Source organism: Macaca fascicularis, chromosome 17, assembly GCF_037993035.2.
Source record: "Macaca fascicularis isolate 582-1 chromosome 17, T2T-MFA8v1.1".
In the NCBI taxonomy this organism is placed as follows: Eukaryota; Metazoa; Chordata; class Mammalia; order Primates; family Cercopithecidae; genus Macaca; species Macaca fascicularis.
The window spans coordinates 677,697-695,233 of NC_088391.1; the positions used below are offsets into that span (position 1 = coordinate 677,697).

Here is a 17,537-nt window from a genome sequence, read left to right on the forward strand (position 1 = left end):
TGAAACACTCAAACATTCTGGACATTCATAGGGTTTTTCTCAGGAATGAGCTGATGTCTTCAAATGGAACTAATACAACCGAAGGCCTTACCATAAATTTAAATTCAAAAGCCTTTTCTCCACTCTGAGCCCTCCCAAATCTTCAGGAAAATCTGAAGGCTTGACCACATTTCCTACATTCTTAAGGTTTCTCTGCAGTGTGAGCTCTTTCATGTTTATGAGGGAATGGGAAAGAGTAAATGTTTTACCACATTTCTTACATTCAAGGGGCTTTATTTATTTATTTATTTTTGAGATGGAGTCTCACTCTGTCGCCAGGCTGGAGTGCAGTGGCACAATCTCGACTCCCTGCAACCTCTGCCTCCTGGGTTCAAGTGATTCTCCTGCCTCAGCCTCCTGAGTAGCTGGGATTACAAGCATATGCTACCACACCCAGCTATTTTTGTATTTTTAGTAGAGACGAGGTTTCACCGTGTTGGCCAGGATGGTCTCGATCTCCTGACCTCGTGATCCACATGCACAGGGCTTCCCCCCAACCCCCCGTAGCCTTTTATGTCCTTGAAAAAGAACTAAGACAACTGAAATGTGCCGCCATGCCCAGCTAATTATTTTCTTTGTTTTTGTTTTGAGACAGAGTCTGCCTCTGTCGCCCAAGCTGGAGCGCAGTGGTGCGATCTCGGCTCACTGCAAGCTCCGCCTCCCGGGTTCACGCCATTCTCCTGCCTCAGCCTCCCGAGTAGCTGGCGTGAGCCACCGGGCCCGGCATTATTTTATTTTTTGTAGAGACAGGGTTTCACCACGATGCCCAGGTTGTTTCACATTGTTTTAATCCAGGCTGGTTATAAACTCCTGGGCTCAAGCAATACACACACCTTGGCCTCCCAAAGTGCTGGGATTATAGGCTGAGTCACTACACCCAACCTCTACATCATGACTTCTTTAGTGGCGCATAAGGTAACTGGAACGAGTGTAGGCTTTACCGCATCTCTTACATTCATAGGGTTTTTCTCCAGTATGAATTCTTTCGTGGAGGTGAAGGGAACTGAGGCGACTGAAGGCTTGGTCACATTGTTTACATTCATAGGGTTTCTCTCCAGTATGAGTACTTCTATGGTTACAAAGGGAACTCAAACGACTAAAGGCTTTGCCACATTGTTTACATTCATAGGGTCTCTCTCCAGTATAAATGCTTCCATGGTCATGAAGGGAAGTGGAACAGCTGAAGGCTTTATCACATTTGGTACATCTCTCTCCAGTGTGAGTTCTTTCATGCATCTTAAAAGAACAAGAAAATCTGAGTGTTTTCCCACATTCCTTACATTCGTAGGGTTTCTCTCCAGTGTGAGTTCGTCCATGTATTAGACAAGAACCGGAAACAGTGAACGCTTTACCACATTGTTTACATTTATAGGGTTTTTCTCCTGTGTGAGTTCTCTGATGTCTTTCAACTGAATTGAGAAAATGAAAAGCTTTCCCACATATCGTACACTTATAAGCTGGATTTCCACTGTGCATTATCCTGTGTCTTCTAACACCTGGAACAGAAACGAAGCATTTCCCACACTGTTCACATTTATATTGCTGCTCTCCATATGGTTTGTATCCTGAGTGGGCTAGGATGTGCCTATTAAGGAGGGAATGATGTACAAAGACTTTTCCACAAATACCGCATTCACATTGTTTTAATCCAGTAGAAATGTTCTCATTCAGATCAAGATTTGGAATGTGGCTGACAACTTGTCCATACTGACTACCTTCTTTGCTTTCACACAGTCTCTGTACCATATGATTTCTGTAAAAAAAATGACAAGCACATTATTATTGGTTGGTTTAATAACTTTCTACTCATTCATAGGTCTTCAACTTACACTGCTACCAATACTAGGGAAAATGCATTTTTGTTTTGTTTTGTTTTTGTTTTTGTGCCATGACTGAATTATTTGAAAGTAAATGGGCTACTACTGAAAACACAGCTACCACCTCCATGGCTATGACCAAAATAGTAACATTCATATACACAGTTTTGTAGTACTATTTTCAAGTAAACTGTTTTCCAAACACTGACTGCTACACTGATGTACGTTACATTTTGGTTGAAATTTCTCTAAAAGGAAATGAATTTCAAGTGACTCTTATTTGCTTTGATTGCTTGTTTTTAAATTCATGACATGCTAAGATTCCTTCAGAGGACTTTATTTCCTCTTCTCGGTGCAAATTATCTTGTATCTTTCCCAAGTTTTTTGAAGTGATCTTCAATATTCTGGTCTTTCTGTTTTTTCCTAAAATGCAGATGCACAAAATTATCATGAATTATTTCAAACTACAGAAACATTACTAGATTTCATGTTCATTGTACACAGTGCCCATGCCTGATTTATTCACCAAATCATTCCCTTGCCCCATTCCAAATCACAAATAGCACTGATGATAGGGAAATACTTCTGTAATTAAGTGAAATGTGTTGTCATTCTTACCTACAGAAGCCAGGTTCCTGCAGGTTTCCTGCATCACTTCTCTGGAGAGATTCTTCTGAGAAGAATCTAGCAAAGCCCATTCCTGCTGGGTAAAGTTCACAGCCACATCCTCAAAAGCCACGGAGTCCTAAAACATTCCACACATGTGGATAGAAGGATGAGTGAGACTGAGAGCACTGGGAATGTATACTCAATTCATAAGCTGTTTACATGATTCTAAAATTTCCAAGCATTTATTTTATGACTTGATTGTCACAACTCTTACTCTGCTCATGCATACTCCCTCCCACACAGCAGTACTAATGCTAGAATTGAACTATTCAAAAAGGCAACAGCAAAGTAGAAACACCCATCTCATGAGAGAATCCAGGGAGTAAGATTACGAAATGCTGCTAGGAGTTACCTTTTAACTTCACTTTGTACATTTCTAGTATCTGTCATACTAAAGTCCTACCTGATGTGCATAAGTGAGTTAATATTATCAGTCCTGAGACTACTTATTCTTAAAAATACCTGCTCACAAAGTTCAATCTTTGTTTGTATTAGGAACTTACATTTTGAAAGGGATTCCACCAACCCAAGTAATAAGAATGACTCATTGCATCTAAATGGCTTATGCAGTATATTTTCCAAAACTTCTTCTGCTGAAAGTCTATTATTTTGTGTCACTGCAGTGGTGCTTAGGGAACCAGACACAAAAACACAGTCTGAACACTAAGTGTTCAATGAATTTCTCTGGTAGACAATATTTTACATGTGCTGTCACTTGTTAACTGTGGAAGTGAACCCATTCCACGTGATTACACCAAGAGAGAATAGGCTTATTAAATTTAATTGAGTAGTAAATAAAACCAATAATTGATATTTAACAATACTAATACAACAATTTTTCAAATTTCTATTGCACAATATCAAGGCAGAAAGGAATAAGAGGAAATAGGACACATGCTTTTTAAAATGACATTAATGTCACCACTTCCAGATGCTATTCCTATGAAACCACATAAATTCCCAGATCAGGTGGTTTTAGGCAAGAAAAGCTACTCTTTCATATGTAGTAAAAATGACCAATGTCTAATCATTTTTAGTCATCTAAAAAAAGAGTGATGGCTTGTCTAACATACTTCTAAGATTTTCAAACAAAAATATTCAGGACAGCACAGTGTTAGCAGAGAGATGAGCAAGCAGACCAAAGGAAAAAAAAAGTCTTAATGACCCAGCATCTATATGGAAAGTTGAGGAATGATAGAGTAGGCACTATAGAATAGAAAAAGAAATTACATGCACTTTAAAATATGAGGCAAACCAGGCTGGCATCTACTTGGGAAAATGTATTGCATTCTTCTCTATTCCATGAACAATAATCATCTTATTATATATTCAAATACAAAAGATAAAACCAGAATACTTTCAGAAGTCACAGGAAGATTTTTTTTTAACTAAGGATTAGGCAGAATTTTTTTTATGTAAGAAAAAAGTGATAAAGGAACAGACAAACTCAAACATATTAAAATTTAGGGAATAAAAAGAAAATGGAGTGGGCCAGGCGTCGTAGCTCACGCCTATAATCCCAGCATCTTGGGAGGCTGAGGTAGGGGATCACCTGAGGTCAGGAGGTTGAGACCAGCCTGGCCAACATGGCAAAAATCCCGTCTTTTTGTTGTTTGTTTGTTTGTTTATTTGTTTTTGAGACGGAGTCTCGCATTGTCCCTTGGGCTGGGGTGCAGTGGCAAGATCTTGGCTCACTGCAACCTCCACCTCCCGGGTTCAAGCAATTCTCTTGCCTCAGCCTCCCGAGTAGCTGGGATTACAGGTGCCTGCCACCACGTTCAGCTAATTTTTTTGTATTTTTAGTAGAGACAGGGTTTCACCATGTTGGCCAGGCTGCTCTGGAACTCCTGACCTCATGATCCGACCACCTTGGCCTCCCAAAGGGCTGGGATTACAGGCATAAGCCACCGTGCCAGGCCTAAAACCCTGTGTTTACTAAAAATATGAATATTAGCTGGGTGTGGTGGTGGGTGCCTATAATCCCAGTTACTCAGGAGGCTGACACAGGAGAATCACGAACTCGGGAGGCGGAGGTTGCAGTAAGCAGAGATGGCGCCACTGCACTCCAGCCGGGCTACAGAGCAAGACAGCATCTCCAAAAAACAAAAAACAACACTCAGACACCCAGATAAGAGGATACACATGTGTCCACTGTCATAAATTCTTCACAAAGCTACAAGAGGGGAACTGACATTTTGGTGAATCTTTATAAATCATCAATTTATCTATCACACTTTTATTTCACCAATAGCATTTACAAAGCTAAGTCCTACAATTCCATTTGAAATTACCCTTAAAAAGAACAGAACTTTAAAACTTACTACATTCACTCTGGGGAAGAAATAAATACAAATTTTTAGCAAATGAAATACATCATTTTACCTTGCCTCTTTGGAAATAGTATTTTTATCTTTCAAGCTGTACTGACAAAATGTATCTTACAGTCAGTGAAAACCTGAAACTCAAATAAGCGGACAAGCCTTTTCAAGGTAACAAACTCAGTGAGAGGCAGTGCTGCCTCCAACGCAGACCTTTCTAAGTGTCACGGCAGGCCGTTCTATCCCTTAGGACACCCATCCTGTTCAGTAAAGTACTCAATGACCACCTAGGAGGCACTGGCACTGCTCTTTGTCCTCCTGTGTGCCTTAAGTGCATTTTAATATTCAGGTTCTTGTGCATCCTCTCTGGGGTGGGTTTTCCTTGTCCTTTGGGACGGTTTTTCTCTCTTCACAAGTCTGAGACAAGCTAGAGAGCAGAAATCATTTCTGCCTTTTCCTCTCAATATCAGCATCCAATTGGTAAACCATCAATGTGTCTTCGAGGAATAATAACTCGGGCTGGAGGAATAATTTTAATGACCTAACTTTCATGACATTACATTGTATTGTCCATTAATTTTAATGTCCTAAAATTTTAATGACCCTAAGGGGTCACCATTTTAGATGAAACTATACCAGGAGATTCCTCTAAGGCCAAGAGCATCCAGCTGCTAACCTGAGAGACTCTACCCCCTACCTCAGGCTGTCCTTGGGGATGAGATGACCCCGGGGATGATACTCACTAGACCCGCCAATAGACATGGCCACTGTGGGTATCCTGGGTCATCCCCAGACAGTTCTAAAATGCCAGGACTAGGAAAAGACAGGAGAGTGGCTGAGGACACAACACCCTGTCAAGTTTTCACGGGGGGACCTCAACCTAAAGACATTTTGGTAATATGTACACTTAGGAAACATGAAAAGAAGAGAGGCACAAAGATTTTTTTTACAGTAGTGTCAGATGATTTATTCTCCGCTTTCCTCTCATGTAAAATGTTTGGAAACAGAAAAATATTTTGGCCAAGGTGCCTCACGCCTGTAATCCCGGTGCTTTAGGAGGCCGAGGAGGGTGATCAATTAAGGTCAGAAGTTCGAAACCAACCTAGCTAACATGGCAAAACCCTGTCTCAACATACAAAAATTAGCTGGACGTGGTGGTGGCGCCTATAAGCCCAGCTACTTGGGAGACTGAGGCAGGAGAATCACTTGAACCCGGGAGTCAGAGGTTGCAGTGAGCTGAGACTGCATCATTGCACTCCAGCCTGGCGACAGGGTGAGACTCCGTCTCAAAAAAAAAGAAAAAAATATATATATACATATATATGTATGTATATGTATATATAAGTGTGTGTATATATATGTATGGTTTGCTTCCTCATTCACCTTATCAAAGCCTCTCATTTACGCCCCTCCCCTGGACCCCAAACCACAAACCCTGACTGCGGTACCCGTTTATGAATCGCGTTTGCTCAAACGCGCCGTTTAACGTTTTAACAAAGCCTCAGGTTAATTTTAGGGGGAGAAAGGTGGGACTGGAAGCTCCATGAACCACAGCTTCTCCCACGCTGGAACCCCGCTCACCGAGTCGGGGCTCTCCCGGATCACCCTCCCGTGGTCACCGCACTACCTGGGTGGGGGAGGCGCGGGGTTCCGGAGAGGGCTCCGGCCGGCGGAAGTGGCGCCCGCAGGTACAGACAGGACGCAGGGGTCCCGCTGCCCGCACCGCCCGGCCCTGCACAGAAGGGGACTGAGGCCCGGCTGCGCCGCGGAGACTCGGTCCGCAGGTTCCGCAGCCGATGGCTGGTTCAGCCCTCTTCCCCACCTCGGGAAGCCAGGCGCAGTCCACTCACCGTTCCTCGGCTTCCCGGGTGTCCCAGCGTCAGCTAGGGATGTCCCAATACCCGCAGGTCACAGGGTGGCAGAGGCTGCTGCAGAGCCACCGGGCCTCCCAGAGCCAGGAAGTAGCAGCGGAGACTCACAGGAAGAGCCTACGGTGGCGAGGGCGAGACAAAGCGCCCGCCAGCCAGATCCCGGAAGCCGCCCTCTCCTTTCCGGCGGTGCGCCTGATTGACAGGTCCCCACCCCCAGCGCCCCTGATTGTATGGGGCTTCAGGCCCCGGCCCCTCAGGCCCTGAGTGACAGGAGATTGCGATCTCACGTGAGGCTGGATGTGGCCAGAATGACCGTTTTGGCCTAGCGGTTTGTAGGGGGTGCGTCCTTCCTGCGCTGGGATCTGACAACGCAAGGAGCACATTCGCATTTAACCTTGTATACAAGATTATAGCTATTATGCGTAATAAGATATAAAATTGCACGCAATATAATGGCAATTCTGTAACTGCCCAGTGGGTTCACCTTGCCCGCTACCTAGACAGAGCCGATTTCTCAAGACCGGGGGAATAGCAATAGAGAAGGAGTAACTCACGCAGAGTCGGCTGTGCGGGAGACCGGAGATTTGATTTTTATTTTATTTTATTTTATTTTATTTTGTTATTTCTGAAACAGAGTCTTGCTCTGTCGCCCAGGCTGGAGTGCAGCCTCGGAGTTTTATGATTATTCAAATCAGTCTCCCTGAGCATTTGGGGATAAGAGTATTTAGAAAGTTTATTTTGCCAAGGTTGGGGATGTTTGTGCATGACACAGCCTCAGGATGTCCTGATGACAGTTGCCCAAGGTGGTCAGAGCACAGCTTGGTTTTGTTGGAGATAAATGCTCGGTGACGCAAAGTAAAACCAGAACTTAAGCAAAAGTTTTCTCAGCAACGCAGTTTACCTCTGCGGAAGCGTGCTGCTCTCATCAATCACAATCGCAAGAGCACACGGAATAAAGGAAAGCAGGGGTTTTTATTCCTAATGCAATCCCTACCTCTGGCATGGGCTAGGGCCAGACCTCAAGATCTACACTGACCCCGTTGGCTATTTGTGAATATTTTCCCAAATAAGGGAGGGGGAAGGGGGATGTGAGTTACAATGGTGGGACGTGTGGTTTCGAAGGGAGAAATGGGTGCAGAGCAGGTAACCAAGGGAACAGATGTGAGCTATTGATTAGAACTGAGGCGAAGGTTGTTTACAGTAACTAAGGGCAAGGAGGCATGGAGAACAAGAAAGTTGAGTTCGAGAACAAAACACAAGAACGTTAACATGCCAAACCTTGGAAGAGAAACTGACCGTATCTGACAGTTTTACACATTTTAGGGAGACAGGAGACATCAATCAACATATGTAAGATGAACACTGGTTTGATCTGGTACAACCTGAAGCAAAAGTGGGTCAACTCGAAGCCAGGAGGGGGCTTCCAGTTCACAGGTAGGTGAGAGAGGAACAGTTGCATTCTTCTGAGTTTCTGATGAGCCTTTCCAAAGGAGGCAATAAGATATGCATTCTTCTCAGCGAGCAGCGGATGACTTTGAATAGAATGGGAGGCAGGTTTGCCCTAAGCAGTTCCCAGATTGATTTTTCCCTTTATCTTAGTGATTCGAGGGGCCCAAAATATTTTCCTTTCCAATTTCCCCCTTTTGTTTTCAAAATATTTTGGAGAAAGCATTTTAGAAGAAAATCAGTCTCTGGTGGCAGGTTTTGTCTGACTTCTCATGGAGTAGCTGAGATTACAGGCGAGCGACACCACACCTAGCTAATTTTTTTTTTTTTTTTTGGTAGAAACGGGGGTCTCCCTCGGTTGCCAAGGCTGTCTCTGGTGCCCAACGCAGGGCTCCCCGTAATCTCTACAAATAATCCAGTGAAGGAACACCAGAGCGTGGAAAGCTGAGGACGACCGACAAAGGACTCCCGAGTAGGTTTTCACTTCAAGCTCTAGGGTAAGGAGGGCGCTCGGGGAATTCCAGGGAAACCTCGGGAAAATGTGGGTCGAGCTGACAGTAAGTTCGCTAATTACTTAAGCCTTGTGCAGCAGTTACTGCGCCGCGGAGGGGTAATTGTCAGCACCCAAAATCTCACATCTTTGTTCCGTCTGGTAGACAAGTATTCTCCTTGGTTCCCGGAATATGGAATCATGAATGTAGAAGATTGGAACAAGGTCGGATCAGACTTAAAATGAGCACAAGAAGAGGGCCGCGATATTCCCGTCTCTGCTTGGTCTGTGTGGTCTGCAATTAAAACAGCCCTGGAGCCCTTCCACCCTGAGGAGGAGGAGGAGGATTTTCAGGATGACATAGGAAAGTTGAGTAATCAGGAGTCTAATTATCAGCTAAGTGAACCATGACAGTCTCGTTTAAAAAAGGGCGAGAAACGGGAAGGTATGTATGCTAATCTCCAGAGACTTATAAAAGAAACTGTGCCACCTACTGCGCCTTTCGGGGAAGGTCTGGAATGGCCACCCCCAGGCCAGCCTCCTGAATATTTGGAAGGGGAGCCTGAGACCCGCGCCTTGCCGCTCCCATCGTTGCAGGCCCCGCCAGTAACTATGGCGAAGGGAAGCTTCAGGCTTGTCCAACAGCCAATTAGGATGAGGGAATGATCCAGGCTTGCCCACCTGTTAGTTATGGTAGAGGACTGCTGCGAGCGGGTCCAAATACAAATATGGCACAGGGACAATCCAGTCATCCATTCGCCAGGCACAAGAAATGGGGGATTTGAATGCTTGGCAGTTTCTGGTAATTATTTCACCAGCTGAGGAGGCCAGAGAACTTACTCAAGCATGCTGGGAGCCATTTCCTTTTAAAATATTGAAAGACTTAAAGCAAGCAATTGGACAATATGGGCCAAATTCCCCTTATGTTCATTCCTTGTTACAATGTGTGGCTTATAACAGACGCTGAATACCTATGGATTGGGAGGCACTAGCCCTTCCACTTTCCACCATGAGGTGAAAAAGACTGAGACTCCACCAGTTGCAACTGCTCAATCTCAGACATTCCAGCCACCAATATTGTGAGCCAAAAGGACCTTTTTTCTTATAAATTACCCAGCCTCAGGTATTCTGTTACAGAAGCACAAAACAGACTAAGACATAAACGTATGAAAAAACTCACTGAAGGTGTAGGGAAAATGGTGTTGACCTAAGTCACTTTGAAAATGAATAGAATCCGTATGCTGAAGGCAAATGAACTATACTTCATCACTGGATTCCATTTTATAAAGTTCTTTCCAACAGAAGCAATTGTGAACAATTGTAAAACCACAGTATCTGTATCTGGAATAAAGCAATGACTTACATAAGTCACAGATGGTAGGAACCAGGTTTCTCACTGTTGAAGTGGGAGGTTACAAATTAGCAAGGGGAGAAGGCTAGAATGATTCATGTGATAGTAGATCAGAGGTGGAGACATGAATGTAAACTTATGTTTAGTTTAATATAGATACACACAGTTCTACATAGAAAACTTTATGATTAGGTGTGTATAGGTAGGTTAGACACACACATATACTTCCTAGCATTGCTAATGAAGAACAAGTGCTATTCAACAATGTGCTCATTCGGCAGCCAGATGTAAGTTTTCCTACCATTCTGAAAGGAATCATGCTCTTTGAAGAAATGTCTGATACTAGAACTGGGACAGTAAATATAGGAGTCAGGATAATCTTGAAGTATCAGAAAGTAAGTAAGTACTAAAAAAAATTAAAATATATCAAAGAAAAATAATAGCCAATAAAAACAGCTACTGATGGCCAACACAGGAATGAACTGTAGTGTTGAATAATAACTAAAGCTGAAAGTAATTATCTAGGTGTCTGTATTTGTATACACAGGTGAATAAGCAAATGGAGTTGCATAGAAATCTCCTTTGCAAAAGAATTCCAAATAATTGATGTAGACACTCAGCCATCAAGAATGTGGAGCCAACACCTCACTCCGTAAGTGTGGGCTCCGCACAGTGTCGTGCTCCAAAAGAACCAAAACACATGCAGTATGGGCAAGGAGGAAAAATAACTTCACAGTGGAGAAACCTGACAAACAGTAGCTCTTCCAAATGATCCAAGTGAACATCAAAGGTGACAGTTCACCTTGAGAACATGCAGTGACAATGGGGGACATTCTACAAAATTCCTGACCAATCCTCCTCAGTAATGTCAAGGTCATCATGACACGGAAAACCTGACACATTGTCACAGCCAGGAAGAGCCCACAGGGACGTGATGACTACATGTCATGCGGGATCTTGGATGGGATCCTGGGTCAGAGTAAGACAGAACCAAGGGCATCCAAATGAAATATGAACTTTAGTTAATAATAGTCTATCAGTATTGGTTCATAAACTATGACAAATTATGTAAGATATAATAAGCCATGTAAGATACGCTGATTGAAGATGTTAATAAGAGATGAAACTAGGTTGCAGCTACATGGGAAATCTCTGCATTTTGGGGGGGGCAATTTCTGAGTAAGTAAAAAAAGATGTAAAATAAAACTTTATTTAAAACAGTTATATTTTTAACACTTCCTTGTTTAATTATTTATACCATGAATTACTAGTAATTGACACTGTTAACTAGTCCTGTTTTTTAAAATAAGAGCATTTATGACACAAAAAATTAAACAGAGCAGATTGATATATAAATAAAAACAAATGCTCTTCACATGCTTTCCGTTAGAGTAGTCACACATACGAGTAAACTTAATTATCATATTTTTTTCTTGTGTTGTGGTTGTGTCCCAGGTTCATTCTCTAAAATGCTGTTCGCCTTAGACCAGGAAAAAAAAATAACCTTATAGGCTCTGTTTCAATTCATGGCTAAATATTTTCAAAAGAGTGACTTTGTAAAAATATGTTCCAATGGAAAATTGATTCATTATGATGGGATCACTTATTGCAAAGACTTCTTGTCTTTATTTTGTGCCCATGCCTACCTTTTAGTCATAATACAACAGAATCAAATATTAGCCACTGGGAAAAAATATTCAAAGAAAGAAAGAATGTGGAGAGAACTTATGACATTGATGATTCAATGTTTTACCACAATGCTTTCTAAAACAGAAGAGTGTAAAAGGATATTCAAAGTCAATTTCCTCAGTGAGGCTTTGCAGAAAATGAGGAAACTAAGGGAAAAAAAATGGCAGGACATTCTACAGGTGATTTTAGATGTTGCTATGTTTTACGGGAAAAAAATACTTTTACCTTTTAAAGAATCACAAAGAATTATTGGAAACCCAGACTCTGGAATGTTTGCAAATTTAGTTGAGCTTCTGTGTAATTATGTCTATATAGCTAGCCACAAAGTTGATGATTTTTTTAAAATCTGTGCCTTATTTGTGTAATAAAATACGCAATGAATAATTAATGCTCATAGGAAAACATGTTAGACCTTGTGAAAGGAAAATCAATCTTGGGGACCCAAAATCACTAAACTAAAGGGAGAAGTCAAGCTGGGAACTGCTGAGGGCAAATCTGCCTCCCATTCTATGCAAACTCACCCATCTGCTCACTGAGAGAAATGCATATCTGATTGCCTCATTTGAGGAGACTAATCAGCAACGCAAAAGGATGAAACCATTTCTCTCTTACTTACCTATGACCTGGAAGCCCCCGTCTGGGCCTTCTCAATTTTCTGGACTGAACCAATGTACATCTTACACATATTGATTGATGTCTCTTGTCTCCCTAAAATGTATACAACCAAGCTGAGCCCCTGCGACCTTGGGCCCGTGTTGTCAGGACCTCCTGAGGATGCATCACAGGCATACATCCTCAAGCTTGGCAAAATACACTTTCTAAAAATCTGAGAGCTGTCTCAGATTTTCAAGGTTCACACATGTAATGTAGGATGTCAGTGTTTATAAAACAGACATTATTCTATCTACTATTAAAAATATGCTGCCAATTAACCTTGGACTTTCTCAACAAAAAAAAAAATGTTGATGAGGTACAAATAATATATTTAAACTTAAATAATGTTGCAAGTTTTAATATGGATACTTTTCAATTTTTCAATACTATTTTTTACTACTTTAACACTGTAAGAAAAATTAGTAATTAAAACATGAATAAAAGTGTTTACAGCGGGGTGCACATGTTTCCTCCAGCCTCTGCCCATCCTCAGCTTTCATCCCAACCGTCCTGATGATGGCTCTAAGCATTGCTCCTTTCTCTGTACCAAGACTTCTCCCCAGAAACAAGCCCAAATCTTACCATATGTTATGGCACACTCTGATGATGAACAGCAGCAGCCAAAGCCTCAAGGCAGGGAGGCTTTTGTAAAACAAGACTTGTAGAATGTAACATGTGAAAATAAAGCCCATAGCAGAGCTCCCTCCTCAGCACGCGGGGAGCAGACAGGAAGCTTTTGCCTCACCTTCCTCAATGGCCTGCAGCCACATCTCCCCAGGTCAGTCTTAAGGACAACGAAACTCTGGTCTTCAAGGTGGACACGCTACTTGGTGCTCCAAAGCCATGGTGACCCACTCTCAGGTGGGTCCCGAAGAGAGCAAAGTTCTGGTTCTAGTCCTAACCCTAACCCTCTCCCAAGACTATGACCCTGAACCTAAACCCTGATCTCTACCCTGGTCCCTAATTCTGATCCTTACTCTGACCCTGACATCGATCTTGACCCTGATCATGACCCCACCTCAAACTATACTTTTGGCCCTGACTCTGAGCATAATCCCTGTTATTATATTTACGATCTATCTCTAGTCTTACCCTCTAGTGGTAAATATCTGTACCCAAACGCACTTTTAAATTATTTAACTTCTTTTCCTTGAATTCTCTAAGGACATCCTAAAGGAGATGTCATTACGTATTTTGCAGTCCCTCTGAGTGGTATGGCTTCAGATAATTTCTAATACTTTGCAAGACATAAAAAGTTTGGAGAGTGACAGCACTGGGTTGTTTGGGATGCATGTTGGCATTCATGATAGTCATTGGTGTTGTTCTCCAAATATTTTCAGTTCACTTTTTATGAATGCATTCTGAGTGTTCCATCCCACCTACTTAAATTTTCACATGGCCACATGACTGTTTTTTTTTTTCTTTGCCAATGTAGGTGAGAAGAAAATAACATGTGACTTTTTCAGGAGAAATTTCCAAGAAACAGAGTTCTATTCCGCATGCTTTTTTCTCTTTTCTATAGCAATGGGGATCTTATTGATGGTCCCTCCTTCCATCTGGATTCCTGTGTTAGGATGATACAGCACAGAGCTACCTCTCACCTGACCCATCATGAGATGTATATAAATGAGGAAGAAGATTTTTGAGCCACTGTAATTTGAAGGTTGTCTGTCACCACAGTTTAACCTAGCTCCCATTGACTGATGCAAGGCTGAAGAATGAGTCCAAACTGGATCTGGACAAGACATGTGAAGAGCACTCCAGGTTGAATAAAATTCAAGTGTTGTCTCAAAGATAACAGCATGATATGTTATTGGGTGGGTGTAGGATAAATAAGGTATATCAGGTCAGAATAATGAGAAACTCAACTTTAAAAGACGGTGCTGATTTGGACTGTGGAGAGATTCAAATGCCCTGCTTAGCATTTGAGATTGTGATGGTTGAACAAACTAATTAAAAGCCCTAAATGAAGACTTGGGATAAATATCTGAGGGTGTCTAATATCCCAATTTTTCATCCTAGAATGGGCAGAGTCCTTGACCCCATTCTAGTGAGACTTCCAAAAGAAAAAAGACCTACATTTCTTCAACAACCCACATGGAGAGACTTTCCACTTTTGACCTGTGGCTAACACTCCTCACCTTTCATTCTGTCATCAGCATTTTGGGGAAACACCTTTAACTCTCTATGATTTACAGGTTATTAAGTGGCCCTTATCATTCCCTCCAGAGCTGGAAAAGACTAATGATGATGGTGTCTGAGCTCACAGCAGCAAGCAGGCATGTGTGCTCAGCAGTCACGTGGCTCATCTGCTAGGAGCTTACTAAATACAATATTCTACAACACTGCTTAACACAAGGGGAGACGCTCCTGACTCAGAGGGTTTAATTGCTCACCTACTTCTTTTTCTGCCCTCTTGGGCTCCTAAAATGAAAAGAAGCCTGGGGTGATAAAGTGAGTCAAAGGGGTGCCAGCTGCATCACAGCAAAATAGATTCCTAAAAAAATCCCTGGCCTAAGATGACAGCCTTGGCTGGATAAGTTTGACTATGCTGATAGCGGACATGGGAGAGTGAAGGTGGTTGAAATGTTCATATTAAAGAATTTCCACCCAGATTACAAGAAAAGAAAGAGGAATGGAGATGGCAGCATGAGTCCCTACAATAAAAGCAGATGTTTTGAGATCACTTATATTTGTTCTGACAAAAATTAAAGACAGAAACCAAAGTTTAGCCTGAGGCTAAAATTAATTGGGCAATAAGCCAGAGGCACATATGGCCTAGACAGATTTAAACATTTCTCCCTTATATTAATACAAATACTAAACTTACAAATAAATTGATTCCAAATAACACAAATATTCAAAAATTTGATGAATAAACACTGGGGTCTACAGTAGTATTTGAAGGAGATCTCACAAACAGGTTTGGTTTTTGAAGGTTAGAACTGATGGTCTAGAGAATTCATTTCATTCCAGAGAGAGAAAGGAGGAATTTCTTGGGTTCCTTCAGGAATGAGTCTAGCTTTGCCTCATCTTTGTTTGAACTATGGATACGGCAGAAGAAAACATGATGATTTCACCGATTGAAGGTGCAAAAAGTCCCTGGGTTCTCTAAGAAGCCTGGGATTCTTCTGCAGGAAAAATAAGTTTGTTGAGAAAAAATGAGTTGAGGAGGCTGTTACTGAAGTGAAGCTGAATTGTTTTTAGATAATCTGCTCATTACCCACTCTGTAGTGTGGATAAAAATTATTCAAGCAAAAGGTCCTCTTACTGTTCCTGGAATACAGTGGAAAGAGAACAGATTAGTTTTTTTCCCTCAGAACACAACCACTAGAAACATTCTACCTCAGATGAGATATTGCCTAATTATTTTCAAAAGACAGTGAAAAATGATGCATGTAAATGTTTACTACAAAATAAATACATGCTAGAAACAGAAGCATCTGGGTCACAGTTATATTAGAGCTACCTGTGTTCCCCTGTCACTGAGATTAAAACAAAAATGTCCAATACAATCATTCACAGCATGGGAGAGGAGAAGGTGAAAGATGGAAAGGCCGGTCATAAAAGGATCAGAATTTCAGTCCATAAGGAAGTGGCTTTGTGCATTGTCTGTTGCTGTGTGCAAGGTGAAGTCTGGGGCAAGAAAACGTGCAGTAACAAGGGCTCCTTTGTCCATCTCACCTCTCTAGATACCAGGTTGAAGACATGTTGCATTTTAATTGAAAGGTTGATATAATTTTTTTAAAAGAACACTTGCAGTGTTTCAAGTGACAAAGGCTTCTGTGACAAAAAAGCAGAGAAAGGGATTTTTTTTTAAAAAAAAAAAAGGCAAACAACAACAACAAAAACCCCACAAAAAAGCAAACAACAAACAAACAAAAAACAGAGGAGGAAGTCGGCTGTGACTACTTCCAGGAAGGGACTCAAAGAGGCAATTGGAAATTTTTTTCACTTTGCAACTGTGGGTTTTCTAGCCTGCTTCCTTTCTAAAGTATATTACTTTGTTTTTGGTTCATGAATTTATTATTTTTACCCATCAGTCCATTTGAAAAAAGAAAAAAAAAAGCCTCTTGTTAGAATTAAATCCCCTCTGGAAATAATGAGTGTTTTTTAAATCGTTCATTGTTTTATGGTCACATTTGCTCCCAGTTCCTGCCAGGATCCACTAGAGGGCAGACACACGCGGGTGTTTTGTTTTGTTTTGTTTTGTTTTGTTTTGTTTTGTTCTTCTTTTTTTGAGACGGAGTCTCGCTCTGCGGCCCAGGCTGGAGTGCAATGGCCGGATCTCAGCTCACTGCAAGCTCCGCCTCCCGACACCCGGGTGTATTTATGTGACGCTTGCTGAGTAGTAATAAGAACAGTGCCTTCCAGGATCCACTAGAGGGCAGACACACCAGGGTGTATTTGTGTGACACTTGCTGAGTGGTAATAAGAACAGTGCCTGCCAGCACCCACTAGAGGGCAGACACACCCGTGTGTATTTGTGTGGCGCTTGCTGAGTGGTAATAACAGTGCCTGCCAGCACCCACTAGAGGGCACACACACCCGTGTGTATTTGTGTGACACTTGCTGAGTGGTAATAACAGCGCCTGCCAGCACCCACTAGAGGGCAGAGACACCCCTGTGTATTTGTGCGGCACATGCTGAGTGGTAATAAGAACAGTGCCTGCCAGCATCCACTAGAGGGCAGACACACCCGTGTGTATTTGTGCAGCGCTTGCTGAGTGGTAATAAGAACAGTGCCTGCCAGCATCCACTAGAGGGCAGACACACCCGTGTGTATTTGTGTGGCACTGCTGAGTGGTAATAAAAACAGACACCCTGCCCTCCTGGAGTCAACTTCCAGTGCCCAGGCCAGCGGCAGGAAGTAAGAAAACCTCGGTTTCCATATCTGCATCAGCTACACAGTGCTCTCACACAGGAGGCATCAGCCAGTTTTCTCAGTTAAAGAGACAGAAACAAAATGTGTCCTCACTACTTTTTGAATGTACCATGTTATCTAATGTTTTAACTTAATTGAATGAATAAACTCCTTATGCATCTGGACACATGAACAGAAAGTTCACAAACACAAAAACACAAAATAGAATATTTTGCCAAAAGAAAATGTCTTTGATACGTAAATTTCACTTTTTTCTATCTTTTAGTGATTTTAAAGTAATGAAATTGAGAAGTCTGTGCCTGCAAAAG

General features: G+C 42.1%; 1 protein-coding gene and 1 long non-coding RNA gene across 2 annotated transcripts; one reads left to right on the forward strand and one right to left on the reverse strand.

Moving 5' to 3' along the window:
* Positions 1 to 608: 608 nt before the first annotated feature.
* LOC102143392 (putative KRAB domain-containing protein ZNF788) lies at positions 609 to 6,689 on the reverse strand (the record flags this gene model as incomplete). The annotated part of the gene is made up of 3 exons (XM_065533384.2): positions 609 to 1,792; positions 2,475 to 2,601; positions 6,471 to 6,689. Coding segments are annotated over 3 exons (432 nt in total), but the record flags the coding sequence as incomplete, so codon positions are not given.
* A 280-nt stretch (positions 6,690 to 6,969) lies between these two features.
* Positions 6,970 to 11,223, forward strand: LOC107130538 (uncharacterized). Its single transcript, XR_010582494.1, has 4 exons — positions 6,970 to 7,053; positions 8,038 to 8,148; positions 8,500 to 8,632; positions 8,817 to 11,223. It is a non-coding gene; the product is annotated as an uncharacterized lncRNA (long non-coding RNA).
* The last annotated feature ends 6,314 nt before the right edge of the window (positions 11,224 to 17,537 follow it).